At 37.7% G+C, this 26,779-nt stretch overlaps 1 protein-coding gene across 22 annotated transcripts in view; it reads left to right on the top strand.

The window, feature by feature from the left end:
- The first annotated feature begins 14,009 nt into the window (after window positions 1–14,009).
- Window positions 14,010–26,779, top strand: part of pax2a (paired box 2a) — a 30,903-nt gene continuing 18,133 nt past the window's right edge. For 2 of the 22 annotated variants that reach the window (XM_079855738.1, XM_079855754.1), the window contains exons 1-7: window positions 18,022–18,976; window positions 20,574–20,739; window positions 20,991–21,011; window positions 21,434–21,631; window positions 25,027–25,109; window positions 25,200–25,370; window positions 26,198–26,242. In XM_079855738.1, coding sequence (XP_079711864.1) covers window positions 18,934–18,976; window positions 20,574–20,739; window positions 20,991–21,011; window positions 21,434–21,631; window positions 25,027–25,109; window positions 25,200–25,370; window positions 26,198–26,242 — 727 coding nt within the window. In that variant the 5' untranslated portion in view covers window positions 18,022–18,933. Of the gene's footprint in view, window positions 14,089–14,306; window positions 14,517–18,021; window positions 18,977–20,573; window positions 20,740–20,990; window positions 21,012–21,433; window positions 21,632–25,026; window positions 25,110–25,199; window positions 25,371–26,197; window positions 26,243–26,779 lie in introns of those variants that run through there. The other 20 variants (XM_079855740.1, XM_079855742.1, XM_079855749.1 and 17 more) reach the window with 19 other exon arrangements.

Genomic DNA, 26,779 nt, shown 5'->3' with positions numbered 1-26,779 from the left:
GCCAGATTTTGTGTGGGTGGGCTTTCTGAAGATTGAAGAGGGGCTCTCAGTCATAATCCTGGAGCAATTTTCATCTGTTGTTTTTCAGTATGCGAAGCAAACCCTATTTTGTCCACAAATAGGAACAATTTCAAGGGAACAACGTCCCACTCCTGAAGCTATAGAATAGAGTTTATTTTGTGATGCCTGATTAGACGGACCTCAAACCAGAACGATTTATCTTGCACACACATGGATTGATGTGGTGATTTAATAAAAATAGACATATAAAATAACTATATATCCAATAAAAACACTAGCAAAAAATGCCATGCCTGTACATAGAGCATCATGGGGTTGCTCATAAGACTCCCCGCAGCTTTCACACCTGCCTTCACAAGCCTGCTGCCTGTGGCCTAAGAGTGCTCAGACAGGCCGGAGAGATGAATGGAACATCCACCATTTGGTCCTCATTACATTTGGCCACAGAAAATGGATTTTGATTTTTGTCACAGCTGCTAACCTCCTTGGGCCCATTTCTGGAAGACTTGAGGAAACCTGGAGCTGAGAAAAACACATCAGAATCATCTATGTCATCTAAAGAAGATTTTATTGCACAAAAATGAAAAAAAAAAAAGAAATAAAATTGTACTCACTTTAAATGAACATTGCAGGTTCAATACCCGAGATCATCGACAGCATTTGTGGCACAATGTTGATTATCACAGAATTTAATTTCAATTTGTCTCTCCTTTTCTTTAAAAACAAAACAAAAATCTGGGTTCAGTAAGACACTAACAATGGAAATAAATGGGGCCAATCCATAAACATAACATGTTTTACATAGCAAATAACATAAATATGCGTATTACCTTGATTTTAATTTGAAAAAAACTGGTCACACCTTTTCTATATACTTTTGCAAATGTGTTTGCCATGACAAAATCCTAAAATGACCATGATAATGAAAAGAACAATTTCACAGATCAAATAATACACAAGTTTTAACAGAAGAAATTATGCAAGTGTTTTATACAAAACTATAAGCTTCACATTTCTACTTATAAATCCTCCAAAACCATAGTCCCCCTACTTCCACTGAAGGTGCTTTCAACATAAACTTGGAAAAAAAGTGGAAATTAATTGTCAAGGTAATCAAAATTATGTCAGAAATGCTGTTGATTGAGCTTATATTGAACCCAAAATATTTCAGTAATATAGTGTTATTCTAGAACAATTGTTTTTAATATGTTTAATTAAAAAACAAATGTGTCACAGCCTTATATCTCTCTCTCATTCCACACACACACACACACACACACACACACACACACACAACAACAGTGCACTGCTTACATGCTACTCACATCGATTCAGCTCCCGGGGGCCCAAACCAATTTCTCTTGTTTTCTGCCCGTCTCCCTGCCTGAACCTGCAACAGCCATCAGACCCATTAATCCTTCCACCCAAGATGACTATGACTGATTTGGCCGCCAAACAATCAATTTGTATCTCTCTCACTCCTTCACTCATTCCTTCTCTTTTGTGGATGTAAAGAATATCATGAAAAAGTGTCAGCGGTAACAGTTTCACAACAGTGGAGTAATAGAGTAATAAGGCAATCAGCGTTTGACCTTGGAAGACAACTAATTCATCTGCCCATCTATCTTAATTATTTCACTTTTCGAAGCACAGTGAAAGAGAAACTGTATCAGTCACTCAGCCCTCTGAGGCAGCCGCATCTCGTCTTCACCCATGTTGATTTTTGTTTTCTTTTGTTTTGTGTTTTGCCAGCCTAACTCAAGAGAAATGTTTGATGGACGTCAGGTAGCAGGAGATCTAGAGTAGTAAAGAGAGATAAACATCTTATCAAGCAATTCATAATTAATGCATCAGTCGACCATTATGAATACTTCATTTGAGTATCTCTATCAAATCTGTCCGTTTCATACGATCTTATATATCTGACTTTGTTTCATAATTGACAAATTTTGCAACATCGACACTTTTATTGAACTGAAGTGAATCAAAACTGAACTGATTCGAACTGAACGACACGATTGCCTTCTGCTTATAGTTGAATTAAACTAATTTCAGAATTGATGAATTTTACACAATTATTGAACTGAACTGAATCAACATAAACTGACTTGAGCCGAACAGTGACACTCTTCTATAGAGCTGCTTGACAGCAGAATTTGAATTTATCTCATATTTTATGAAGTTTGCATGATTGATCATTATTTTCCTGTTTATTACTGTGAAGATGCTTTGAAATTGTAATCTGTATTTATAATGCGCTATATAAATAAAGGTGACTCATGTTCTCTTTCAGTGTCATTCTTGATACCCAAGACAAAATGAACGCCACGACATCACAACACTACGCATTTCTGAATGGCTAGCATTGCAGATTACCATGCTCATCTTGTGAGAGGAACATGAGGCCAGAACCCCCCTCTGAATGGCGAGGAGCAGAAGGTAGGGTCGGCCATGTCTGGGAAAAGCTGCAGTGGAACATTTGTCAGGAGACAGTGACAAAAAGGGGGTGGAAGGGTGGGGAGGCAGAGCTCCACACTATTCAGAGACAATTTGTAAGCGCGGCTGTTGAAGTCAGGCCAAAGACTGGCGAACAGCTGGAGCCCCACCATGATTGATAAACGTGGGCCCCAAGAACTTCATTTCGATGTGAATGAAGACAAAAGCCCGACAATGTTCAGCGAGTGTGTAATGTTAGCGTCATTAAGTGTCAGCTCTGGACATGCCCTGGCTCTCAGATGGGCGACTGAGAGATGCCATGAGGGAGGTCAAGACCCGTGCTAATTACCATTTTAGGACAAAACACTCTTTTGTAGCTCTGCAATTATTGATTTACCTCTGAGGGGAAATCATTATAGAGTAGTTTTTGTTGTTCGTTACGAGGATTAAAACATGCACGCATGTGGACGTTGCATTGTGGAAAATTGAAAATGTATGCAACTGTGGTAATACATTTCACAGTGACCGCATAGTCATTTTCACATGAAAATTTACCTGGAGTATGGATTCGCAGGATGAACTAATGAATGTTAAATGTTTCGTTTTTTGTCGCTTTTGTGGTTCAGTCTGAAACGATAAATACATTTATTTTATAGCAAAATCACACAATTTCACTTCAGTGCTTCGTAGCAAAATTCATACCACAATCAGAGGTGGACAGTAACAAAGTACATTTACTTGAGTACTGTACTTAAGTACACATTTGAGTATCTGTCCTTTACTTGAGTACTTTTTTTTCCTGGAAACTTTTTACTTTAACTTCACTACATTTGAAAGACAAATATCGTACTTTTTACACCACCACAATTCTGTCAAGGTACTTGAGTAGAAAGTAGTAACGTCAGTCAGGGGATCATTTTGGTTGCAGGGGTTGCATTTTGGTTGGAAATGAAAGTCAGATTGACGTCAACATCCAACGTCAGACAAACGTTGGATTTTGGTTGGAAAATAAAGTCGTGTTGACGTCAGAACCCGACGATTGACGTCAACATCCAATGTCGGACAGACGTTGGATTTTGGTTGGAAATGAAAGTCGGGTTGACGTCCGAATCCGACTGAACGTCTGTCCAACGTAGGAGATTAATGTCAATCTGCCGTTGGATTCTGACATCAAACTGATTTTCATTTGCAGTGTTGGGTTTGGTCTTCTAAATGTGAATTTTGCCATTGTTTTGGAGCACACTAACTTACAGATAACAGTAAGGCTAACATATTCATACTAAAAGCCCCCCCCAAAAAAATAGGGCACTATTTGAGGGAACAGCAATGTCGGTGTCCGAAACCATTGTGGACGTTATTGAGTGCACTTATTCAATCTCACATTCAATCCCACTACTGGAACTATGTTCTAGAAATAAATTTGATATTGATATGAGGGTAGGTAGGCAGGCATAGATTACTGTAAGGCATAAGGTACTGTAAGTATTACACACAACAATGCAACAATAATAAAACAATGCACTGACATTTACTTTTTACTTTTGATACTTAAGTACTTTTAAAAACGAGTAGGCTACTTCTGTACTTTTATTTAAGTAAAAATCGGTCTTTACAACTTTTACTTGTAACGGAGTAATATTTGACCAGTAGTATCTGTACTTTCACTCAAGTAAGGAAGTTGTGTACTTTGTCCACCTCTGACCACAATCAAGACAATATTAAGGCACTCCTTGCCTTAGGTCTTCTGAAGTAAGCTTTATTACAGTAATCCTGTAATTCACATAAGATTGTTTTTACATGAATTCAAGATTTTCTCACCTTAAGCTGGCATTCCTCTTGAAGTGGTTCAACTATATATGTCATGACCATCATCATCATCATCATCATCTGTGTTTGCCTCTTCATTTGGCTACTAGGAGTTCTCTGAAAAATGCACTGACAGAGACATACAGCTGTGGAGATACTAAAAGAGAAGCAAACCTGAAAAAGTGTCAGTGCATTTTGCTTGTGTTAAGATACATTTTTTGGTGGATGTTTTATAGACTTAAAAACGTAGTTTGATCATTTGTGTTGTCATAAATTGGTACATATGTTACATTGTCTACTTGCACATTGCAAGTGCAAAGACATTTGTGCTTCTTGCACAGTTTAGTTTAATAACAATAATTCAGTGCTATACTATACAGTTTTATATACAATACAGCTGTAAAAAGTTCAAATAGTACATACTGACAAACTTTTTTAGCAGTAGTTTCTTCTCCATTTCATTTGAAAAATAAAAGAATAGAAAAAAACTTATATTTGGCAAACAGTCAGAAAGCAGAACAAAGTAGATACATCTATTCCAACGCTACTATTCTAGTCTTATTAAATGGCTGAGTACTCTTTAAGAATTTGCAGAGCAAATTGAAAAAGTTTTCTGTCACAGCGTAAAATATACGACTCTGAAGTTGATAAAAATTGTGTATTGTTCTGTTTTAATCCTAAAACTCAATTGCTGACAACCTCATAGCAGCAAAGTGGATCCCTGGGTCATCTATTCAGAAACACTAGGCCAAATTTCAGCTGCCATGGCTCACGATGAATGAGTGAATGTTGATGAACATGGAAGATCTACAGGGGCAATCTTTTTTCCCCTCTTTGGCGGAACGAGGGAGGAGAGCGGCGCCTCGGCGGTCCCGTGGGAGGAGTGCACCTCTCTCAATATTCAGAATATTCTGGTGGAAGTTCAGAGAGAGATATCAATCTCACTTTGAAGCACCAGGCCTTCATTTGTTTGTGAGAGATGTGAGGTGTTCGCCAGATGACTGTGCCAATTCTTCAAAAGCCACTTACAGTAGAGACACTCACTGTAGCGTTTGCTTTTGTTGTCTGGGCTCAGATGACTCTCAAACCCAATAGTGAAGCCTTGATTGAAGCAGTGCACCCAATTCACCTGTGCGTTAAGGAGAATGTGCAACCTTTGCTATGACAGAGTGAAGCTGAATGCATAGGGTATTGCTGGTAAATAAAAAATACAAAAAGCTGAAGTTTTTATAATCAGGCAAAGTAGATACAGATATAAATAAATAGACATGTAAAAATGTCCACCAAAACAGTTCTTTTTCAACTTTTTAAGTATGCAACTAATTGTTCGTTGATTAAATTATTACATTGATAAACTTATTACATTGTTTAAATTAATACATTTTTAGCTTTATTTGTATATGTACATTTCTTACATAGCAGTTATGTTTAAGTTGTAATTGTAATGTCTAAATTGTAATGTGGACTCATTTATTTTCTGTAAAGCTGCTATGAAATGATGTCTATTGTGAAAAGCGCTATACAGTAGTTTGCTTATTTATTAGACTGACAGAAATAATGCTAATATACATTTATGCACATTTTAGCAATCGAAATAGCAAGAATAATGAAGCAAAATACCATAATGAAGAGTATAAGGTGGATCTCTTTTTAAAAATAAAATAAAATAAAATAAAATAAAATAAAATACTCTCACTCCAGTGAGCTCACTGCTCCACGGGAGTACCACCCACTAGCATTTATAAACATTCACATGGCTGTTAATTTGCTTCAATTTTGTGTCACTTTAGAGAGGATTTCATCACCTGGAGGCTCTCCACTTACCGCTGAGGTGCTGTTATTTTTCTTCTCTTTGTCATCAACACTTGTTTTCAGAGTGGTGGCATGTGTTGTGTGTGTGTGTCAGGATGTTGGTTGCAGTTTTAGCAAAGCAATGGGCCATGCCGGCCTCTCTGCGAGCGTGTTTATAAGGGGAGTCTTCATGGCCACTCAGTTGAGCCTGGTTTACCAACACTATTGATTGCAGGTGATGTTCTGGACAGAGTCCATCTGACCTCTTAGGGGACTTAAATACATCATTGTCCTAGAGGGGGACCTCGAGAGACCTCCTGACCACAGATGAAAACACACACACATGCAACCACTGTGACATTGTTGGAGAAATAAAGTCATCTTCACAGAGAGAATTTACAGATCTATTTAAAATAGTTAAGTTACATTTAAATAGAGAATGAAAAAGAAAATACGGTTCACATGGAAAATGGTGAAACTTTCCTCTTAGATATGCATTATCTCAACATCATGCAGCTCTTCCCTTTTGATTTCCTGGAATACTAATTAGATTTCTTAATATGCAATCATGTTAACATTCAGGCTAATTTGCGCACCATGCATCTTTGTTTTCAAACACACCTTTGAGCAATTGATGGAAATCCAATGAGACGTAGGCTTACCTGCCATGAAACAACCACGTCTACTACCGACACGAGGCAGGGACAGGGGGAAGTACGTTTTAAATTAATTACCATCAGGCCCCTTGTAACTGTTCACTTTTGTAAACAAACATTCTAATGTGCAGTAATTAATTAAATCTGCCACTCTCCCCCTCTCCTCTCATTGATCTTTCTTGGTTTTAGCTTCCAAATCTAGTCAAGGTGTTATTCACTGGTAGTCAAATGCCAGGTGAGAGCCTCAATTTTATATAGGCTACAGTCTTCAAGAATATTTCCAAGGATCTTCTAGAATCTGAAGGCATCAGCAGTATATGATGGGGATGCACCGAGGATTTTTTACAGGAACATCCTTTGGGTATTGTAGAACCTGTCTTCATGGGTTGGAGAATAGAGCCTGTTGGTTTTGGCTGGAGCTGAGAACTTGGGGGCCTCCACTGCTTTTGGCCAAATCATCAGGAGCCCTGGGCAGGCATGACTGCTTCTCATCATGAAGAATAATGTTTGGCCTGGCAGACCATTAGGGATGCTAATTTTTGTTGGCTTTGTGATGTCACTTCTGATATCCTGGCAATCTGGCGGGGATTACCCGATGCGGACGTACAACCCAGTTTGCCAGGTTCTATTTCTCGTCTCGGCCCCAGTCGAAGCTCTAACGCCACCTGCCTGCTAATGAGCGCTGGCGTTGGGGATGCCCATGCGGACCGTGTGGCAGGAATAACCATACATCCGCATCACCTGAAGCTCCATGTGAGCGATTGTGGTATGCGGCGTGACAGATGTTGTGCGGTGTAGGGACTATCAGAGGGGGATCAAAGGCACAGATACAAACAAACCCCTGTATGATTCACCTCTGGCTCCGAATCATCCATTCAGAACAGAAATGATTCGTCACCTCACTCCAAAGATGGCTAAAAAGGTTTGCCCATATTCAATTTCACCTACAGAACATCCTGCTTGAACCTTCCATCATTTCAAAGAGAATACAATTATAGTATTCTCCGATCTCATATTTCACTTGAGAGGCCTTAGGAGCTATTTAAATATATTAAATAGATGAAAATTCACCCATCATTTACACACCCTCATGTCATCCCAAACCTTTATTTCATCTGTGGAACATAAAAAAAGATTTTTCTTCATACAACAAAACTCTATGGGGTCCAATGTTGTTTGTGTATCAAATAATATGAGTAAATACTGGCACAATATTCATTTTAGTGCGAACATGTCTTTAATTTACACTATTGGAACTGCATGGATAGGAGAAGGCTCTCATTCACGCCAAACATACATTATCTATAGCCTGTCTAAAGCCCCATTTGCACTAAGGATGATAGCTATAATAAAAACAATAGGCTCTATGCACGATCGCTTCCGCGTTTTGTCTCAGCCCGTCCAGTTACATCCGGTGCTGCGTCGGAAGCCGTTTTTTGGTGGAGATAATGGTAAATTACACTCGCTGTTTACAAGAACTTCCAGCGGTTAACGTGAATGATGTTAACTATATTGTGAGGCAGTTAGCTGTCACACCTAAGAGTAAGAAAGAGAAAGGCTTTAAATTATATATTTCGAGCTACACACTTTGAGGGTGAGTATTATCTCATATCATGCGAAATCCGACTAGCGAATCGGTTTCTAAAATCGTTGTCTCCGTTTCTGAGAAAAATAATTTTATGAAAGTTTTGCCGCTAGTACACTTCGCTATAAAACGCGCTATGCGGAAGTAAAGACGCTGGCTGAGATTACTGGAAATGCGTCAGCAGCGTTCGTGCATAGAGATATATTTTTACAAATTTTAAAAGAATAGCAGAGTCCACACCACACATATAACGATAAGGCACAGGGGAACGATATCGTTGAAATCACTTTCATAACGATTTTTTTTCCAGCTGATGAAGGATAAAACATTGACGGCCAATCGACCTTACTTTAAAGAGGGTGAGCATTTAAAACAGCGGACAACCGACCAGCAGCACTATAATAAACACAAAATTATCGTGCGATGGTGAGGACGCTAATATAGATGTGAACGAGCCTTAAGAGGTAAGACGGTATGAGTATCTGTAGCCAGTGGAGTTCTTATTATTTATAACATAACACATAGCTACTGTAATTCTGGAGCAGAGCGATACTTGCCAGGTGAGCTACTTTTGAAGAGTCCATGCAAATCCGAAAAAAGTCAAAAAGTCAATTACACAAGCAGCTCAAGCGTGCACCATTGAAAGCTGGTGATGTTTTATTGAAGAGCTCCTTTAACTCACGTGAAATCCAGTGCCTGAGCAGCTTTTCCAGAGCACTGGTGTCAGGTGACCTCCCAGAGTCCAGAAAACAACTCTCAGGTGGTCTGCCACGCTCCAATAGGTTGCCCGTTACCCCCGTACACCCGAATGCATCAAAGGAACCTATGAGCATATCAAAGTAGGGTCAACTACACAGTGAAAGCATTAGCTTATAGCCATTTCTAATACTTATTTGCTGTGTACCAACCAGGTACTGTTTCTCATTCTCTCTACTGGGCAGTGCTAACTAATTAAGGCACAGCAAGACTAACAAAACACTAATTAATTACAATTACAAAAAGATCAGGTGTAGCTGGTCTCTTCAATCACCAACAGAGAAAAACTAGCTCACATTTTATTCTAGACACTGGTCAACCAAACACAGTGTATTGTATATTATAGGAAGTTTTATACTGTAGATTGCTGCACTTAGCATTTACAAATGTGGCATCTCAAAGACAATAACTAAAAGATTCTCACTACACTTGTACCAAACTATATGCCAAGCTGTTACAGAGGGCAACATGCTGTCACCACAAATCGATCTGAAAACAGAAGCATCTGCATCTGGAGATGGGACTAATGGAGGCATTGCCTTGGGTGTGTGATGGAGACAGCTTATTTTTTCCATGTGATTATCCTAACAGTGCTGCTTATATACAAATGTAAATGGGCTGCTTAGAAGCTCCCCCTCCCTCCATGTTTCTCTCTCTTTCTCTCTCTCTCTTCCATCTGCTAGACAATAGTTTTTAATCTTTAATCCATGAGCAACCACTGAACACCAGTGAATTGCAAATTACAGATGTTTTACTGTCTCAGCTATTTTTTTTTTCTCTCCCCCGTTTTGCTTTCCAGCTTCCCACTGTCAGTCAGTGTCTCGCACATATCCTGTGCCATCATGGCACCATATGACACTGTCATCATTTGGTAATTAAACCCGTACTGGCTTTAAATATGAAAAGCTGGCAAGGGGAGATGAGTTGATGGGGCTCGCTGTTGTGGGGACCAGATTTCACAAAAGCATCCAGATTTCCACAGGGAGAATTTTTTTACTTTTTCCTGCATTATTTATTGTCTCTTACAAGTGTTTTTTTTTTTTGCCCTTTACCAGCCAGTTTACAGTTTGTTGACTCTGTCACCATATCTGATTTTGAGGTATTTAAATTTCACATAATGCAAAATGTTTATATATATTTTTTTTTTTTTTCAAACTAACTTTTACTTCATAAGTTAGTTTGTTAGTTCACCCAAAAGATGAAAATGATCTGTCATCATAGACTCACCCTCATGTTGTTCCAAACCCATTTGACTTTCTTCTGTGGAATACAACAGATACATAATTTATTACATTAATTTAAATAATTTTTTACATTAATTATTATATATATATTTCTATTTGACATTTTTTGCCTTTGTTACAGTACAGAGAGAGTGAAAGGATGGGATGGAACCACAATATATTTTGAAGAATGTATCAAATGATTTTGCACATACATTTCAAGTAAATGAGTTCCAAACAAACACTGGAAACACTGATTTACACTGCATTGATAAAACAAACAAATAATTTAAAAAAAAACACATAAAAAAATACATACAGGTTTGGAATGACATGGGGGTGAGTAAATGATGACAATTTTAATTATGGGTGAACATTTATCGAATCAAATGTTATACAGCCTTTATAAAAACAACACGTTAATTTCTCACATAGTTTAAAATGTATCTATAGGTTCCATCACGAGGAGTCTTTGACATAATATTGTTCATCTTTTCCAAAAAGAGAGGGATGATAAATGGTGAGTGCTGAACTCACAGGGTGCATGAACCCACTGCGCCCTTCTTCCAAGAAGAAGGGAGGGTGAAACTTATTTAAAGCTAAATGTGGCAGGAACTGGGACATATTCAAAAAGCCTTGCTGAAGGGAAGGAAAGGTGCGTATGTCCGAGGGGGCTGGAGAGAACAGAAGCGCTGCCCCATTAATCCACCACAGCCTCTGCTTTGAGAAACAGTGTAGTGTTGACCAGTGTAATGGACTATGCAATAAAACCATAATCAGCCACTCCCTGAGTTTTCAATCTGGAATCACGTCGTCTTCAGTCGATGCCCTATCCAAATGGATGATAACCGGAGAGATCTCACATCCATTACAGACACTCCAACAACCTTTATTGCCAATCAAATGGCCCTGTTCTGAACCCTCCTTCGGCTTCCCCTGTATCACTGTTATATCTGAGTACGGTGTGTGGGAGATGCTCTCTCTTCTCCGTTATGGCTTGCCATAGATCAAGGTCACAGTTTCTGTGATCATTACACCACTGAAGGTGACAGCCTGCATTTACAGGGAGATGATCAGAGGCCAGTGTGGGAGCCGAGCGGCTCTGTATTTCTCAGAAGGATAATAGATTTGCACTCACACACACACACGCACACATTTACAGTGAAACAAAGCATCTCTACAGCACAGGGAAATAAAGTCTCTGTCTATCGCACTCCAGGTACATGTCCCCAAATGCTCCTGAGCTACTGCTGAAACAGGTCAAGGTCCTACGAATGATCTCCAAAATATTAACAATATGATGCTGTTGATAATATAAATGACAAACCAGGTGAGATATTAAACCATTTAACCCTGCATTTAACAGTCATGTATGTAAGTGTGAGGGTGAAGAGTGAGGGGGGATATTAGAATCATGCCATGGGGTGCATTGAGGAGGTCGCTGCTTTCCATATTGCAGTCGTGTTAGTGGAAGCTGTTTCCTGTCTGTTTTGAACAGTGGCAGCTGGCTTGAGAGCACCCTGGGCTGCCTCAGGGTCCAACACACACCACACACACAGACACGCACAAAATGCAATTGGAAACTCATTATATAGAAATATTAAAAAACATTATGGTTTGTAAATGAATGATATTTTTTAATGTATTTACCATAACCATTATATATTATTATTTGATATTTATATATATCAAATAAAAAAAGAAGAAGAACATTAATGTATGCTCAAGTTCATAATTATCTATTTTCTGGGACTCTTTCCATTTGCTTCATTCAATCATTTGTTTTGGAAAAGAAAAGAAAAGAAAAGCTATAGACTATAATCCATAGTTCATAATTCAGCCCTTGCTGAAATAAAAGAAGCACCTGGGCTACAACAATTTAAAATAATTGTATCTTCTGAGAAACTACATAATAAAACCAGTACTTTTCGTATATATTTATTTCTGTACATCATCTTTGCATTGAAACATTCTTACAACGAATCACAAGCGTGTTCATCTGATTCGACATAAAAACCATAGATGTGGTTTATTGCAAAACGCCAACTATGCGAGGAGAACAGTCGCGCGGCCACTCAAGGCTTCAGTACATTAAAGTAGCAAAACGACACGGAATTATGTTGTGAGCAATATGGCTCAAATGTTCGATGCAGATGCATGTAGCCCCATCACAAATGCACATATAAGTAGAGCGGATGAATGGGAACTTCCGTCAGAGTTTAACAGCGCGAGCGATCGCGAAGAGAAAAAGAAAGGGATGATAAAGTCTACTAACTGGAACATTAACAGACAAGTAACTTGCAAATATGCCGTATTACAAAATCTAAAAGTACGACGGAGCGTGGTACAGACATAAAACTGTACATTAAATTATTATGGCCTCGCTTTGGCTAGTTAACAAACATTTTGTGTGAATCTGCTGTTGTCAGAGTTTAGGGATGTAAAACGTCAGAATTGTGGTTACTGAAGCCAGAGAGGGCCGGCGAAATCGATTTCATTAAAACATGGGTGGACGCCTTGTTACATGTGCAATGCTCTACATCAGACTAATTTAATTGTCCTGAATGTTAATTACTAGTGACAGAGACGTGTGACTATTATAATGTTTCTAAGGAATAAAGCCAGCAACAGAAATGCAGGACTAGTGGTTTAATTCAACCTTAACATAGCCTACATCTACTTGACATTCCCTCAGCGACAAATGTTATTTTAAACTTTTAAAGTTATCCATGCAGAGTTCCCCAAGTTTTTTTAAACGAATTTTACTTGAACTGGCATTAATATGCTAATCAGATATATTTTTAAACCAAAAATGACTTTTTAATCTTACGTTCTCAAGGAAAAATACAAAATTATTATAATTCCAACAAAATGGCAAATTAAGTAAGCTATGAACGGCAGCGTTATTTTAGTGCAAAGCAGGAAACGTTACATTGGTTTAAAATACAACCTACTATCACCCCCAACAAATGAGTAAAAGCTTGTTTCCGTGACAGGGGGGAGCACACCTTTGACTGCTCAACTGAAAAGTTTGGCCTTTCCTTTTTTCTTCTTCTGCCGGCTGGTGAGGAGGGTATAGGATAAGGATTACTGTGCTGTAAGGTGGCTATATAGTATCTTACCTCTTTTTAAAGTTTTACGAAACACTGGTGTGACGTGTATGAATTCTGCAGTAATAATAATAAAAAAAAACAATAATAAAAGTATGTCATGAGGCGTTAATTCAATTGACCTGACAATTAAATATGCAATATAAAGATGACTATTCAACAACATTGCATTATCAATGTTATACAATTTAGGGAATTATTTAATTAAATCTATCTATCTATCTATCTATCTATCTATCTATCTATCTATCTATCTATCTATCTATCTATCTATCTATCTATCTATCCACCCATCAAATTAAATAATAGCTTTATTGGCATGCATGACTAATACGATATTGGAGCTATATAATTATTATTATTACATTTAAACAACAAATTAGATAGATAGATAGATAGATAGATAGATAGATATTCACACACACACACACACACACACACACACACACACACACACGTCAAAACTACTTAATATAACAACATGTAATTAATCTGACCTCGTAATACATTAACATGAATTCAAATTTCGTATTAGCTCGTTTCTAGACCCTCCTACTGAGAACAGGTTCACCTTAAAGTTCAGCCAATGAGCAGCACGAATCAGTCATCATTCACAACCATTCCAAGCGCAGCCTTTACGCGAACTTCTGAGCAAACTTCATACAAGTTCACGATCAGAAAACGTTAAGCTTCTAAGTACACACGTAAGCATACAGTTATGTTTTCAAAAGATCATGAATATTTATCGGTATAAGTCCTACCTTTGACTCTCATGAACGTAAAAGCCTGCGTGCGGATCTTAGCATATCTCCATACTCTTAGTCCTTTACTTCCAGCAGACAAGTTTTATTCTTTCTTTTTATATAACACCTGCAACGCTTTATTTGCTTTGATTGCTATTTTCCCTCCTTTATCAATCTAGTTCAATGGAGCAGAGGTTGCTCTCCTTTTTTGTTGTCGTCTAAACCGTTTAGTTTTGGATGATCGGTCAAAGGTTGTGAAAAGCAGCGGGGAGAGGCAGGACGCCCAGCCGAGGAGGGAACGCAGGAGGCCGGACAGATCTAGTGGGCTGCATCGACGAAACGGACCATTAGACAGGGAAAAGCCATGGCTCACAGCTCTGGTCGATCAGGTAAGCGCAGGGCTCTCTTTTCGTCTCGCCAAACAGTGTGAGTGTTTATTTTCTAGCGGTAGGGGTGAGTCGCCGTCAGCTCAGGTAAGAACATACAGTAGGTGTTGTACTTTTCAAACGCAAACTACTTGACCAGCGACTAACCTTTATTGACCGCCCTATAGTGTTGCAAGCGCAGTCGTTTGCTCTTAACGGTTGTGATTTGCGTGGTGGAAATTCTGACATATGCCTTGCCAATCTGTAGACTACATTTAAAGTGGCAACTGATTCACGCTGGAATTATGTTATTATGTGATGTTAGCTGGGCCCGTACGTGTGTTGACATTTGTGCTCACTGTAATCCATAATAGCCTTGTATTACTGCGGGCTTTCCCATTGCATAATTCAAATATTAATTTCCCCAAAACATCAGCCTTTTTGCAATCGCATTGTTTTTATAGCAATATTAATATCGCATTAATAGACTGATATTTTAAATAGTATTATTAGGGTTGCCTACTAGTATTGTTGTTGTTGTTATTAATATTGCTGTTGTCGTCGTTGTTTATGCAGTTCGCTTAATTGAAAACATAGATCATATGCTAATTCGCCTTTCTATTTTGGGTGTAAATGTGAAGATCAATATAACACTTGTAATAATCTAATTAATTATGGTAAAATTAAAAGCAAGTACAAAATCAATCTCTGATGCTGTGGACAGAACTCAATTGATGGTCCATCTGTTCACTCTATAGACACCATGAATGGGTAATCTAAAGACACAGCTGATATCATGACTCTGGTGTTGTGAATGCCGTTTTGTTGTTTTGGTTACAGCGGTCAAATATTTGGAAACCTCATATTTTTTGTTGAAGTAGGCTACTAGATCTTAAAATATCTCTATATGTAATTAATATAGAAAAGAGTCATTTGGGAATAAAATTATGTTTTTGTAGTAGGCTATATCATTTTGATATTTTGGGCAACACAACAAAAACTATTATTATTATTAGGCTAATGTCAGTAGGCCTATTATTTGGCAAACTATTTAATTTCTATGATAATAATTTTAACTTGACCAGAGATTGTTTATACTTTTTAGTTTAAACTTTCTTTCCACGTAGAATTTTTTGTTGTTGTTGTTGCCAAAAATAACCAAAACAAACAAACAAAAACGATTTCTCCATAATTTTTTCAGTCTGTGCCAATTGAATACCTCTCGAAAAACACGACTAAATACGCTATTCTAAAACAATTCAGCGACTGAAAATCGCAGTAAGCGTATCAGACTCCTTAAATTCCATTATAGGTTACTCCTGCTGTAAAAGCTATGGATACTTGCATTAGCTAGGCTGTGGCACACTGACGTGGACAGCAGGTCTAGTGGAGTGGAAAGTATCGATTGGTGACGTTGACAATATTACAGTGAATGAGTTGAAACCTATGGGCTTTTAAAAGTGGAAATAGAAATATTGGAAAGAAGTGATTTTCTGCGTTCTCATTGGACGTTCATCGCTGTTCACTTTGACTAACAAACTCATGTGTCGTATAGGCTGTCAAAACAGATGCACTATATCACTGCACCTTCTCGTGCAGTTGAGTAGCCTATCTCTCTCTTTTCTGTCTGGCTCTCTTGTGACATGTTCGATCACTCTCTCATAATAGTTATCTTAATAGTAAAACCTCCTGTTCACAAAATCTGATCTAAAGAAAAGAATACAAAATTAAACGTTTTCAAACACACCTAAAGCAGACTTAAAAATATATGTTGCATGTTTAGCTACCTGTTTATTTAAAAGGCCATTCTTGCAATTTATTACACATTTTCCCTTTCCACATTTAGTACTTTTTTTTTGATGAGCCACGTGAAATTTAAAAGTCTCAATAGCCCGCCTTTAGAATTCAGTGGCCACTATGATCAGTTGCAATTAGTTTTCCTATCATTTAACAGAGGAAGTAACTAATATAGTAAAGGGGAGTGGAGGCAAAAAGCTGGGGTCTTGCGGGGAAATAAAAGCAGCTTTAGGGGAAATGTGTAGTCAAGTGTGAAATTACAGCCCATGGTGTTACATATTGTACCAGAAGCTCCCTCCAAAAATACTAACAAAAAGAAGAATCGTCCCCAAATTTAGCCGGGAGGCACAACATAACATACCCTCCTGTTATTTTAGCCGAATCTACAACGGTCACACTGCGAACACTTTATAAATGTGTAAGAGCCTTCTTTAGTCAAGCCAAAGCCTGCACTTTTCACCAATTACTACAATTATTATTATTTTTTTAACAGCATTTATGGTGCTTAAATTCAGCTCTATGTGTGTCATTTTACTAAAAACGAAAACAGTTAAAACAATAATAATGGCAACAATAATAGCATAATAATAACAGCATAATAATTAGCCTATTAATTGCGATAAAGGTAAAAAATAATTTCATACGTTTCTATTTGTATTTTAACGGTTTAAAAATACATTTTCCAGAAAAAAGAAAAGAAATTTCAGATAGGAAGCTAACTTTATCGCTTGCTTCAAAACTGGGGGAAAAAATGTAAACATGATAACTATGTATTCCGGTATTCCAGGATAAAAACATGTATGATTCTTCTGAAATAAATGATTTTTCTGAGATAAGAAATATAAACATTTTATTACGAATTTTAGATAGATAGATAGATAGATAGATAGATAGATAGATAGATAGATAGATAGATAGATAGATAGATAGATAGATAGATAGATCTGGTTTAAAATAAAATAAAAATAGGAAAACGTCAAGTGAAGCATATAGGTAGCCTACTCTAATCAGATAGCATAAACTGACAAAACCTATCATCGATCTCAGTTCTAGAAAATAATCTTATACATCTGAGCTTTAAGTAAAAACAAATACGTAGGCTGTAAGAAAAATAAACAAAACTTACAAACATTAAGTTCATCAATTGTCATCAGCAATCAAGAATTTAGTTGGATAGCCAAAAAACAAACTTCAAAAGCCTCCATCAGTGAAATAAAGCAAACTAAGCAGCGCCATCTACAGAAATACCTACAATACAGCAGCCCAAACAGCATGGTCAAAAGAGACAATCCTTTCACTAACATTTGACAGGCCAAACTTAGTAGGGTTGACATAGTTTAAAATGCAACGATAATCCAGTAATTCTTCCTTATCCGATAGCATTCAGATGCACTAGCAAATCTTTGTCAGAAATTGAGATTATGGCTATATTTAAGTCTAGGCTACTTATATCTGCAGACGGCGAATATTTATGCTACATTGTATTGTTTACATTTTCCGTATTTCCTAAAACAGCGTAGGGCTGTATGTGTTTTATAAAAAATGCCAGCTAGGTTAATATTGCTTAACAATCTAATAATATTTAACGCCAAACCATTAGCGGCTAATCGATGTTCGGAAAAAAATATGAAAACATCCGACAATCGAGAAAAAATACAGTAGAAATAGAAAACATAAAGATTAAGACCTTCCGTCATCCTTAACTAGTCTCATCTTGACAACATAATGCCCATCAACAACACACACAAAAATACATTCAGTCTATACGTTTAGGTCATATGATTTAAACATGATTCATGTAGTTTGACAACATACATTTTTAGAAATACCACGATGCCTGGCCGCTGGTGGTACCGCTTCCTTTCCACTTGTCTTTTAATTTCCTCGATTTTTTTAAACCCATCTCTCCTCATTTCCCTGTTTGCATCCCTCCCCTTCCGAAGTGTCAGATGAAGAGACCTCCTCATTTGGTGCTCCAGCTTTTTGCGTTGGCGAATCACAAAGTGTTGGAATCTATTGCCTTTGTCTGACATGTCATCCATCTCTATGCGAGGGGGGATCTGGGAAGGAGGGGGGCGGTGGACTGCAGCTTTTAGAAACAGACACACTGAGAAGAGGGGTTTCAGTCTCAGCCCAAAGCTTCTAACAGGCACATCCCATTCTTGAAGAGAGGGGGACCGAGAGACACTCGCCGTGTCCATGTTTTTTCCTGTCATCCCCGGACGAATCTGACTGTACCCCTCAGACTTTACCAGAAACGCTTCTCCATATCGAGGAATTTACACTGCAGTTTTACCAGAGGACACTGGAGGAGACGCAACCACTAATGCTTGCGTTCCCTTAAATATGTAGCTAACACATATTAACTGAACGACTGATTACGCTAGCGTTCCTGCGTAAAAGATTGTTTTTTTGAGAGACTAGTGCAGGACATGATCTGCACCTGACCAGCCTCGTGTCTTCATTGAATGGACTGATCAGCACGAGATAAAGTTCGTCGCTCGCTGAAGAACTTCTCCTGTACACTGGCATCGGAAGCACTGTGCTTTGAACGGATAGCGATCTTTATTAATTCCAATTATAGCTACATAATCAAGGCGAGACGGCGACCTCAGTCGATTATCTTTCCTTCCTTTGCTATCCCATGGATATTCACTGCAAAGCAGACCCCTTCTCGGCGATGCACCGTGAGTAAAATATCAGTTTTTTCCCCTTCAAAATCTCTACCTTGTTTAGCATAAATCAATTCTAAATTGTTTAGCGTTCCGGTAGAGTTGGCTTTGTAAGACTATTGCCTATAACCTGTCCGCATTAAGCTACTCACTCTTACCAAGTTTTTAAAGGTCTTATAAAAATGTAAAAATAATTGTTTTAATATTTTATAGGCTAGCCTACTTTTCGCTCAGTAACGCGAATACGGAAAGTAGTCACCGTGAAGAAATATCAGCGATCGCTTATGTTATTTTAAGCGGCTCTTTAGTCGTTTGTTCCGACAAAAAGTCGCTCAAAAAGTCGATTACAATATTTAGCGTGGTTTAATTTAAAATTACTCACTATGCGTTGTATGTCAAACGTAAATGATTAGTGCATATTTCACGCGATATATTTCTTATTTTTAAGTCCAATGCTTGAATGAATTACTAGCACATGTGAGAGATGTAGCCTATACTCCAAAAATATGAAGTAAAATCGCAAGAAATATCTAGCATGTGCCAACGCTAAAATACCAGAAATAAATAGCTAAAGATTAAATTATTTTACAAAACATTGCCTTTAAATATAGTACATTTTAAAGCGCGGAATGTCCAACCACAATAAATGTGCGCTACATTTTGAAAATAAGCGAGAAAAGGTTTGCTGTTAGGCACAATAAAAGGTTTTTTTTTTTTTTAAGGAGTTATATGTGTACTGTATTTGTTGAAAACACGGTAGCCTATTGAAACAAGGCCTGGGTTTAATTTAAATAATTAATTCTTAATTATTTTGCAGTAGCCTACTCCCTGGTTGTAATATGAGTTATCAAAGCTCTTTTTAATTATTTACAATAATTGTGCAAGGAAAATTAAACAGGTTGAAACATAATCTATGCGACATGTGTTTGGCTGCAATGGAATAGAAGAGGAAAATACTACCTAACTATGGGTCTTGTGGGTAGAATAGCACATGACGTTTTGCTAATGTTTACAATCATGATTGCGTATGGGTTACGGGTGGAATAATAATAATGTATTATTATTATTATTATTATTATTATATTATCAGTACAACTGTGTAACAATTTGTAGGCTAGCTTAGTTATTTACTGTGCTGACAAATATGTAAACATAAAGCAATTTATTCAACTACAAATTAAAAATACTGCCCAACTTACACATTTAATTTGTTTTAACATTAGCCTATGAGGAAAACATTATTAACTGTCCCGTGAACCTTTTAATGATAATTGATATTGTCATAGCCTATATAGAAATAGTAAGCTAAACAAACAAAAAAGAACAAGCAGTTCAAAACAAATTTACGTATACGTTTTTATTATATTTCTCAGTTAATACATTATAGCTAACTGTCTTATTGTTTATGGTTGTCCACATGTGCACATACAGGTAAGTGTGTGTGCGCGCGCTCTCCCATGCGGAGAGTGTTAAAGAGAAAGAGAGAGAGAGAGTGAGGGGAGAAAGGGAAAATTAAATGCTTCTGTGTGGTAGCCATGTTAACGACACAGCCTATCTTCTATATGTATGTAATGTTATGCTTTTTGTGTCTGTGTTGTTGTATCCCATATAGGGCACGGCGGTGTGAACCAGCTAGGAGGGGTGTTTGTGAATGGCAGACCCCTACCTGACGTGGTCAGGCAAAGAATCGTGGAGCTCGCGCACCAAGGAGTCAGACCTTGTGACATCTCAAGACAACTACGGGTCAGCCATGGCTGTGTCAGCAAAATTCTCGGAAGGTACGAAAAATTACAGATGTAGCAAATTTGTCCTATTATAGAGAACTAATACTAGTCAAATGTTATTGCTTCATATAACTTAACATCTTAAACAATATTGTACTGTAATGTATCGTATTAGTAAGATTTTTTTCCTTTTAGTGAAAAGGTATAATATTAAATTCACTGACCTTAAATTCATTGTTAAGGAGGAAGGATATGTTTTCTAGGAAACTGTTATAGATTTTTGAATTTTGTGAAATATTTTTCAGCTATCAAAAGGATCTTATAAGGTATTCTGCATTTTAAATGTTCCTTAGAAATTATGAGATGTGTTGGTGGCATGTATTAATCGTGGGGTGCATGGGACATATATCAGTCGCTGAGGAAACCGTTTGATAAATGAATGATTGCGATTTTAGATCGCAGCCTACGAATGCTAATGATTGAAGACGCAAAAACTATTGAATGTACGTGTTAAAATAGAAATTACACATTTTCCCGTCGCAAGGCTTGGGGAAAAAATAACATCTGTTAATTTAAAAGTCAAAATATAATTAAATCAATAAATTATATAGCCTAAGTATTTATGGCCCGTATTCATAATTCACTGTTTATAAATATGCCTCAATGCCACACGCAACAACAACAAAAAACGCCATCGCTAAGACGTTTGGACAATTTTAAATAACGAATTATCGTTCATCTTTTCCAGATATTATGAAACCGGCAGTATTAAACCTGGAGTTATTGGGGGGTCCAAACCAAAAGTGGCGACGCCCAAAGTTGTGGATAAAATCGCAGAATACAAGCGGCAGAATCCCACAATGTTCGCCTGGGAGATCCGAGACCGACTCCTGGCCGAGGGCGTTTGTGACAACGACACAGTACCAAGTGTTTCATCCATAAACAGGTAAAGCGGTTTGAAATTCCATTTTCACACCTTAAATTTCAAATTTATTTGAAAAGCGTGATGTCATTGACAGAATAGAACTATTTGTTAAATCCGTTCTCTACTGACCTTCAGCTACTGTTATTAAAACGGCGATTCCAAACACTAACGGCCAAATTACCGTCAGCTAATTTAAAATCCTTTAGAGGCCTTGTACTGAAAACTATCGTTTCCAATTTACAATAGCTTATTCCATGGGTGATGTTTTTGCTTTTTTAAATTCTTGCTCTCGGGGTGGTCTCAAATGTGCAATTCAATCCCAAATCTGTCCACAGCCTGCAGAGGATCTATAGTTGAGGTCGCGAAAATCACATCTGTCTCGATGAAAACCAATCAATACTCTGTAACCAGATCCAGTGGCACTGGGAAATGCGCGAACAGACCTCAGTGCTTTATACGGAATCTCATCTCAGTAGTTAAAAAAAAAAAAAAAAAAAAAAAAAAAATATATATATATATATATATATATATATATATATATATATATATATATATATATATATATATAGGCTATATATATATAGTATGCAAGACAAAAAAGTTATTGTAAGCTATTTAAATGTGTTGAAAAAAGAGATGTGTAATTAAGTAATGTGTGTGATCCACATATGATCAATTCTATATATATTATCTTAAAAAAAAAAAAAAAAAAAAAAAAAAAAAAAGGGACATGCCTACTGCCTTAGATTAAACTAGGAAGGGTCATAGCACTTGCATATTGTTGTCCTATTGTTAGTTTCACTGCTTCAATTGTTCTCATTTGTAAATCACTTTGGATAAAAGCGACAGCTAAATGAATAAATGTAATTTATCTAAATTTAACTTATTTTAACTAATAATAATTAGAATGAATAAATCTAAATTATTATTATTAATAATAATATTAAATGAGAATAGTGCAAACAAAAAAATATAATTGTGAATGGGTGGATGTGTAACTGTGCTTCTACCTCAGCAATTTCAGTAAGTTATTAACTTTCCAAGGACTAACAAACAGGCCCTGTAGTCCTTATGTTATCATAAATAATGCAAAGGAGATTATATGCAGATATGCCTACCTACATTAAATCAGTCAGTTGAAAACAAATAGTCTTAAGTTACCATTCTCATTCTTATTTCTTATTAAAATACAAAGGCTAGCAAGACTATCCCAAGTGAGATGGAGACATGGTAGTGGGAGGGGGGTTTAAGAGTGGAAGAACAAGGTGAAAAAGGCCTACCTGCAAGCAGGAGTAATGAACTTTGGTTAGGAGGCACTGTTCCATAGAGCTGGCCAGCAGCATTACATTTTAATGAGCTGAAGAGAGATCATGGGCCGACCCGCACAAGACATTTCCTCGGAAAAAGAAAGAAAAAAAAAACGTGGGAGAGAGAGGCTGAAAAAATTCATTTCATGCACTATGGCTGCTTAAAAAGGGCAATTTGAACAGGTCTCAACACATGTATGTGGTAAATTTTTAATCTGCATTAATGACATGAAAGAAGAGCCACTAAACCTTTGTTTCCAATGATGTTAAAGTTATCACCTCAGAGGAGGGCATTGTAAGGACCTCTGTTTATATATGAAATGAATACATATAGGGATGTAACAAATTGATTTGGACTGTTATTCTAAATCATACAAAGGTGGTTTTCTATGCTCAGGGAACACACATCGGATAAACCATACCTGAGCTAATTATTTCAAAACTTGCCTGTATTATTTAATAAATTAGGAGTTGCTATACATCAGTGTGGGCTGTGTTTTAAAGTGAACTGAATTGTACTGCACTAGAACACTGTCCTTAAAGCGACCAAGTACAAATAAAATGCAAATACAATATTTTCTCATTTCCTATAATTATAGCAGGCTCCAGTCGTATAGTCGTCCAGTCAAACTGTAAGCCTTGTGCCATTTCAAACAGGTGTTCTTGTACCCTGTCTAAAAGTATTCCCTCACCAGTGAGCAGACTTCAGAGGCAGGACCCTCATGCACTGAGCGCTTAAGAGGTTGACCTCTGCTCTGTTGACATTAGAAGATGTCCCAGCTTTAAGCACATTTTCTCTGCATGAATTATTAAAGATTACACACTGTCTGGGGTGTTCTCTGTGTCCTCCTCACAGCATGAAGTCACTGGCACACAACCAGTTCTGAGCCCTTCTATCGCCTGAATCCTAAGCGTCCTTTCAATAGCATCGATTCATATTTTAATATTTCTACAGGGAATTCTCAGCACCCTGGCAAGTCATTAATTCACACCTTCCAAATAGCTCATTCGATAGTGAGAACATGGATCCAAGCTATTGAATTTGTGTTGCTATAGACACAGGGATAAATCATTGTTTTGGAGGGATGTAAAAAAAAAAAAAAAAAAAAAAAAAAAAAAATCACAAAATACTGATGTTTGTTCAGGAAGATATAAAATAGTATTAAATAATTATTTTATTGTCATTTTATACATATATATTGTGTGTATCAGTTCACTGAATCAAATCTTAGTCATAAGTACTGATTTTCTAAGTGCATTAGAACATACAGAATTAGGATTTCCTTAGTAATGAAATTTACAGCCATATTATAGTTTATACAAATGTGAAAATGTGTAGCCAACGAGTATAAATGTGTTCCTAGAATAAGGTGACAGCTTCTTCTCTCAAAAGTGTGTCCCAGATTAAAGACATCAGATGCTGCAGTGGGCTTTGGTGAAGCAATAAGACACTATTGCTTTCCTGTCACATATAATTTATAGCCCTCTATTTGCATCTGTTCTTCTCTGTCTCTAATTCCCAACTTTTTTATCCCCAAGTCCCAATCAATAGGGCCTCATCATGCTGGCACCTTTGCATGTTTGTGCTAGAAAAAAAAATGTCGGATCTGGGAAGTCAGTATCCACACTCTACAAGCAATCCTCACTTGCTTCAGTGAGGAAGAGGATAGAGGGAGAGATTGAGATAGATAAAGAAGGAGAAGCAGAGGGAGAAAGATTATTAAAGCTGAGGCCAGTTCGGGGCAGTGAAGCTCATCATTGAGGTGAATTGATGTGATTTCATGCTTTGTTTGCAAGATCATTCAGACCAAAGTGCAATGAAGACTTTCCCCCATATCACACCTTCGAGGTAGTGGGACTTTATCATATTTCTAAAGATAGGATCCCATTTGATTGAATCCACTCTCTCCGCGGTAGCTCCCACTCTGCCTCTCACATCTACTCCATGATTGGCCCTAATACCCCAAGATTGGTTATTTGTGACAGAAGGCCCCAAAACAACACCAGAGTTTTACACACGCAATGGGTCGCATCAGGCTATGCGTAAAATGATCCAGCGAACCAGCTGCTCCCTCAACTCATCGTGTTCTTTTAACTGTCATTTCATAGGATAATTCGAACCAAAGTTCAGCAACCTTTCCATCCATCCGACGGCACAGGAACGCCTCTCTCCACAACGGGACACACTATAGGTGAGACAGCATACATTTTGCATATAAACATTAAAATCATAATGACATCAATTATGCCTGTGCCCTAATGTTAATTCATTCTCTTTTAAGGTGATCTTGAGAGCACTCCATATACGTTAACCTATTCCTGTGCTCTTTCAGTGCCCAGCACAGCCTCCCCACCTGTGTCAAGCGCTTCCAATGACCCCGTGGGGTCCTACTCTATTAATGGCATCCTAGGAATCCCTCGCTCCAACGGCGAAAAGAGAAAACGCGATGATGGTAAGAGACTGGATTTCTCTCCATCGCTTTTATTCCCCTCTCACTCCTTTTCTAGGCCTCTCTACAGCCCCCTGTAATTTCCAATTTGTGTGAGGAGATGAAGATGGCATTTTGATAGCACTGGACAAAGCATTTTGTAAAAGAAAAAAAAAAAGGGCTCTCAAGTGACTTGTTATGTAGTAAAGCAGATTGGACTGTTACATTCAGCCATTTGATACTATGGTGTTTGTACGGCTCTAGCACATTTTATTTGATGATACAGTAGCTCTGCGCAAACAAGAATATGCCTACATCCGAATCATGACAGCATAGCGCTTAGGTAGTGCATCAGGGATACGGCTTTATGCTTTTGTAAATAATACAGGTCAATGGAAATGAAGACAAAGAAATCAGCAACGTAAATGCATTAGGAAATGGCAAAAAAATGTGCTCAGACCAAACCACCTGATGTGCGATTTCTAATTGACTTAAAAACAACTCTAGACACATTCTGATATTTTAATTTCACACAATTTTCTGGCTGTGTATTTTTGCTTTTGAAGAACTGAAATAGCAGCAAAAAGGGAGCTGCCAACCTGCTCATGCCAACATTCCCTCTCCTTTTATAAATGAGAGGGCACATACCGCCTAAGGCCTAATGGCTGATCAGCTCTTCATACAATCGCCTTTTGAATGCTAGTGAATAAACATCCATGTGGCACTGGGCCGAACGAGAACACAGAAAGTGCTGTAGTCAAAGGGAGGAAGGTTGAAGTGGTTGGAAATGATCTCTTAAAACATTTATCAAAGCAGGGCTACTTGCTTCTTTTATGTTTCCGTCTCTTTAGTTCTCTGGAGTGGCAACCACTTGGATGGGAGGAAAATAGGATATTGTAAGTTTTGTTAGCCCAACTTTTTCTTGCTTGCTAAATCACAAGCCACTCGAGTCTGATCAAGTGCTCTGTGAGGGTGTGTGTGAGTGTGTGCACGTGTACGTGTAGGGTTGTGTGTCGAGGGGAGGGGGATGAAACGGAGCGCACTGGCGCTTAATGATATCTTTATGGAAAGAGCTCTGGATCATATATAAACACTGTGAGAAAGCGACTGTGGCAAATCACATTTGCTACAGCGTGGCATGCGCTTACAGAGACCATCGTGGGGCTTTTCCTCTGCCACTGTCATAGACCGTTTGCTTCTAAAAACAGAGAAAGGACATAACGTGACGAGAGGGGATTACCCAGCCAAACGCCAGCGCCGGTAGTTATTCCTAGTTTGATTAGAACTGACACGACATGAAGAGTGGATGAAGGGCTTGAGTGTAATTGCATCATAAAACACTAGGCGGGAAAACACGAGTTTACTTGCGTGCGCAATATCAAATTTAATACCGCTTCAGTGAGGATTACCTTTTATTATAACGACTAGAGTAA

The sequence above is a fragment of the Squalius cephalus genome, assembly GCF_949319135.1.
Source record: "Squalius cephalus genome assembly, chromosome: 21".
NCBI classification, from domain to species: domain Eukaryota; kingdom Metazoa; phylum Chordata; class Actinopteri; order Cypriniformes; family Leuciscidae; genus Squalius; species Squalius cephalus.
Note: the sequence above shows the minus strand (reverse complement) of the source record. Positions and strands in the feature narration are given on the sequence as shown.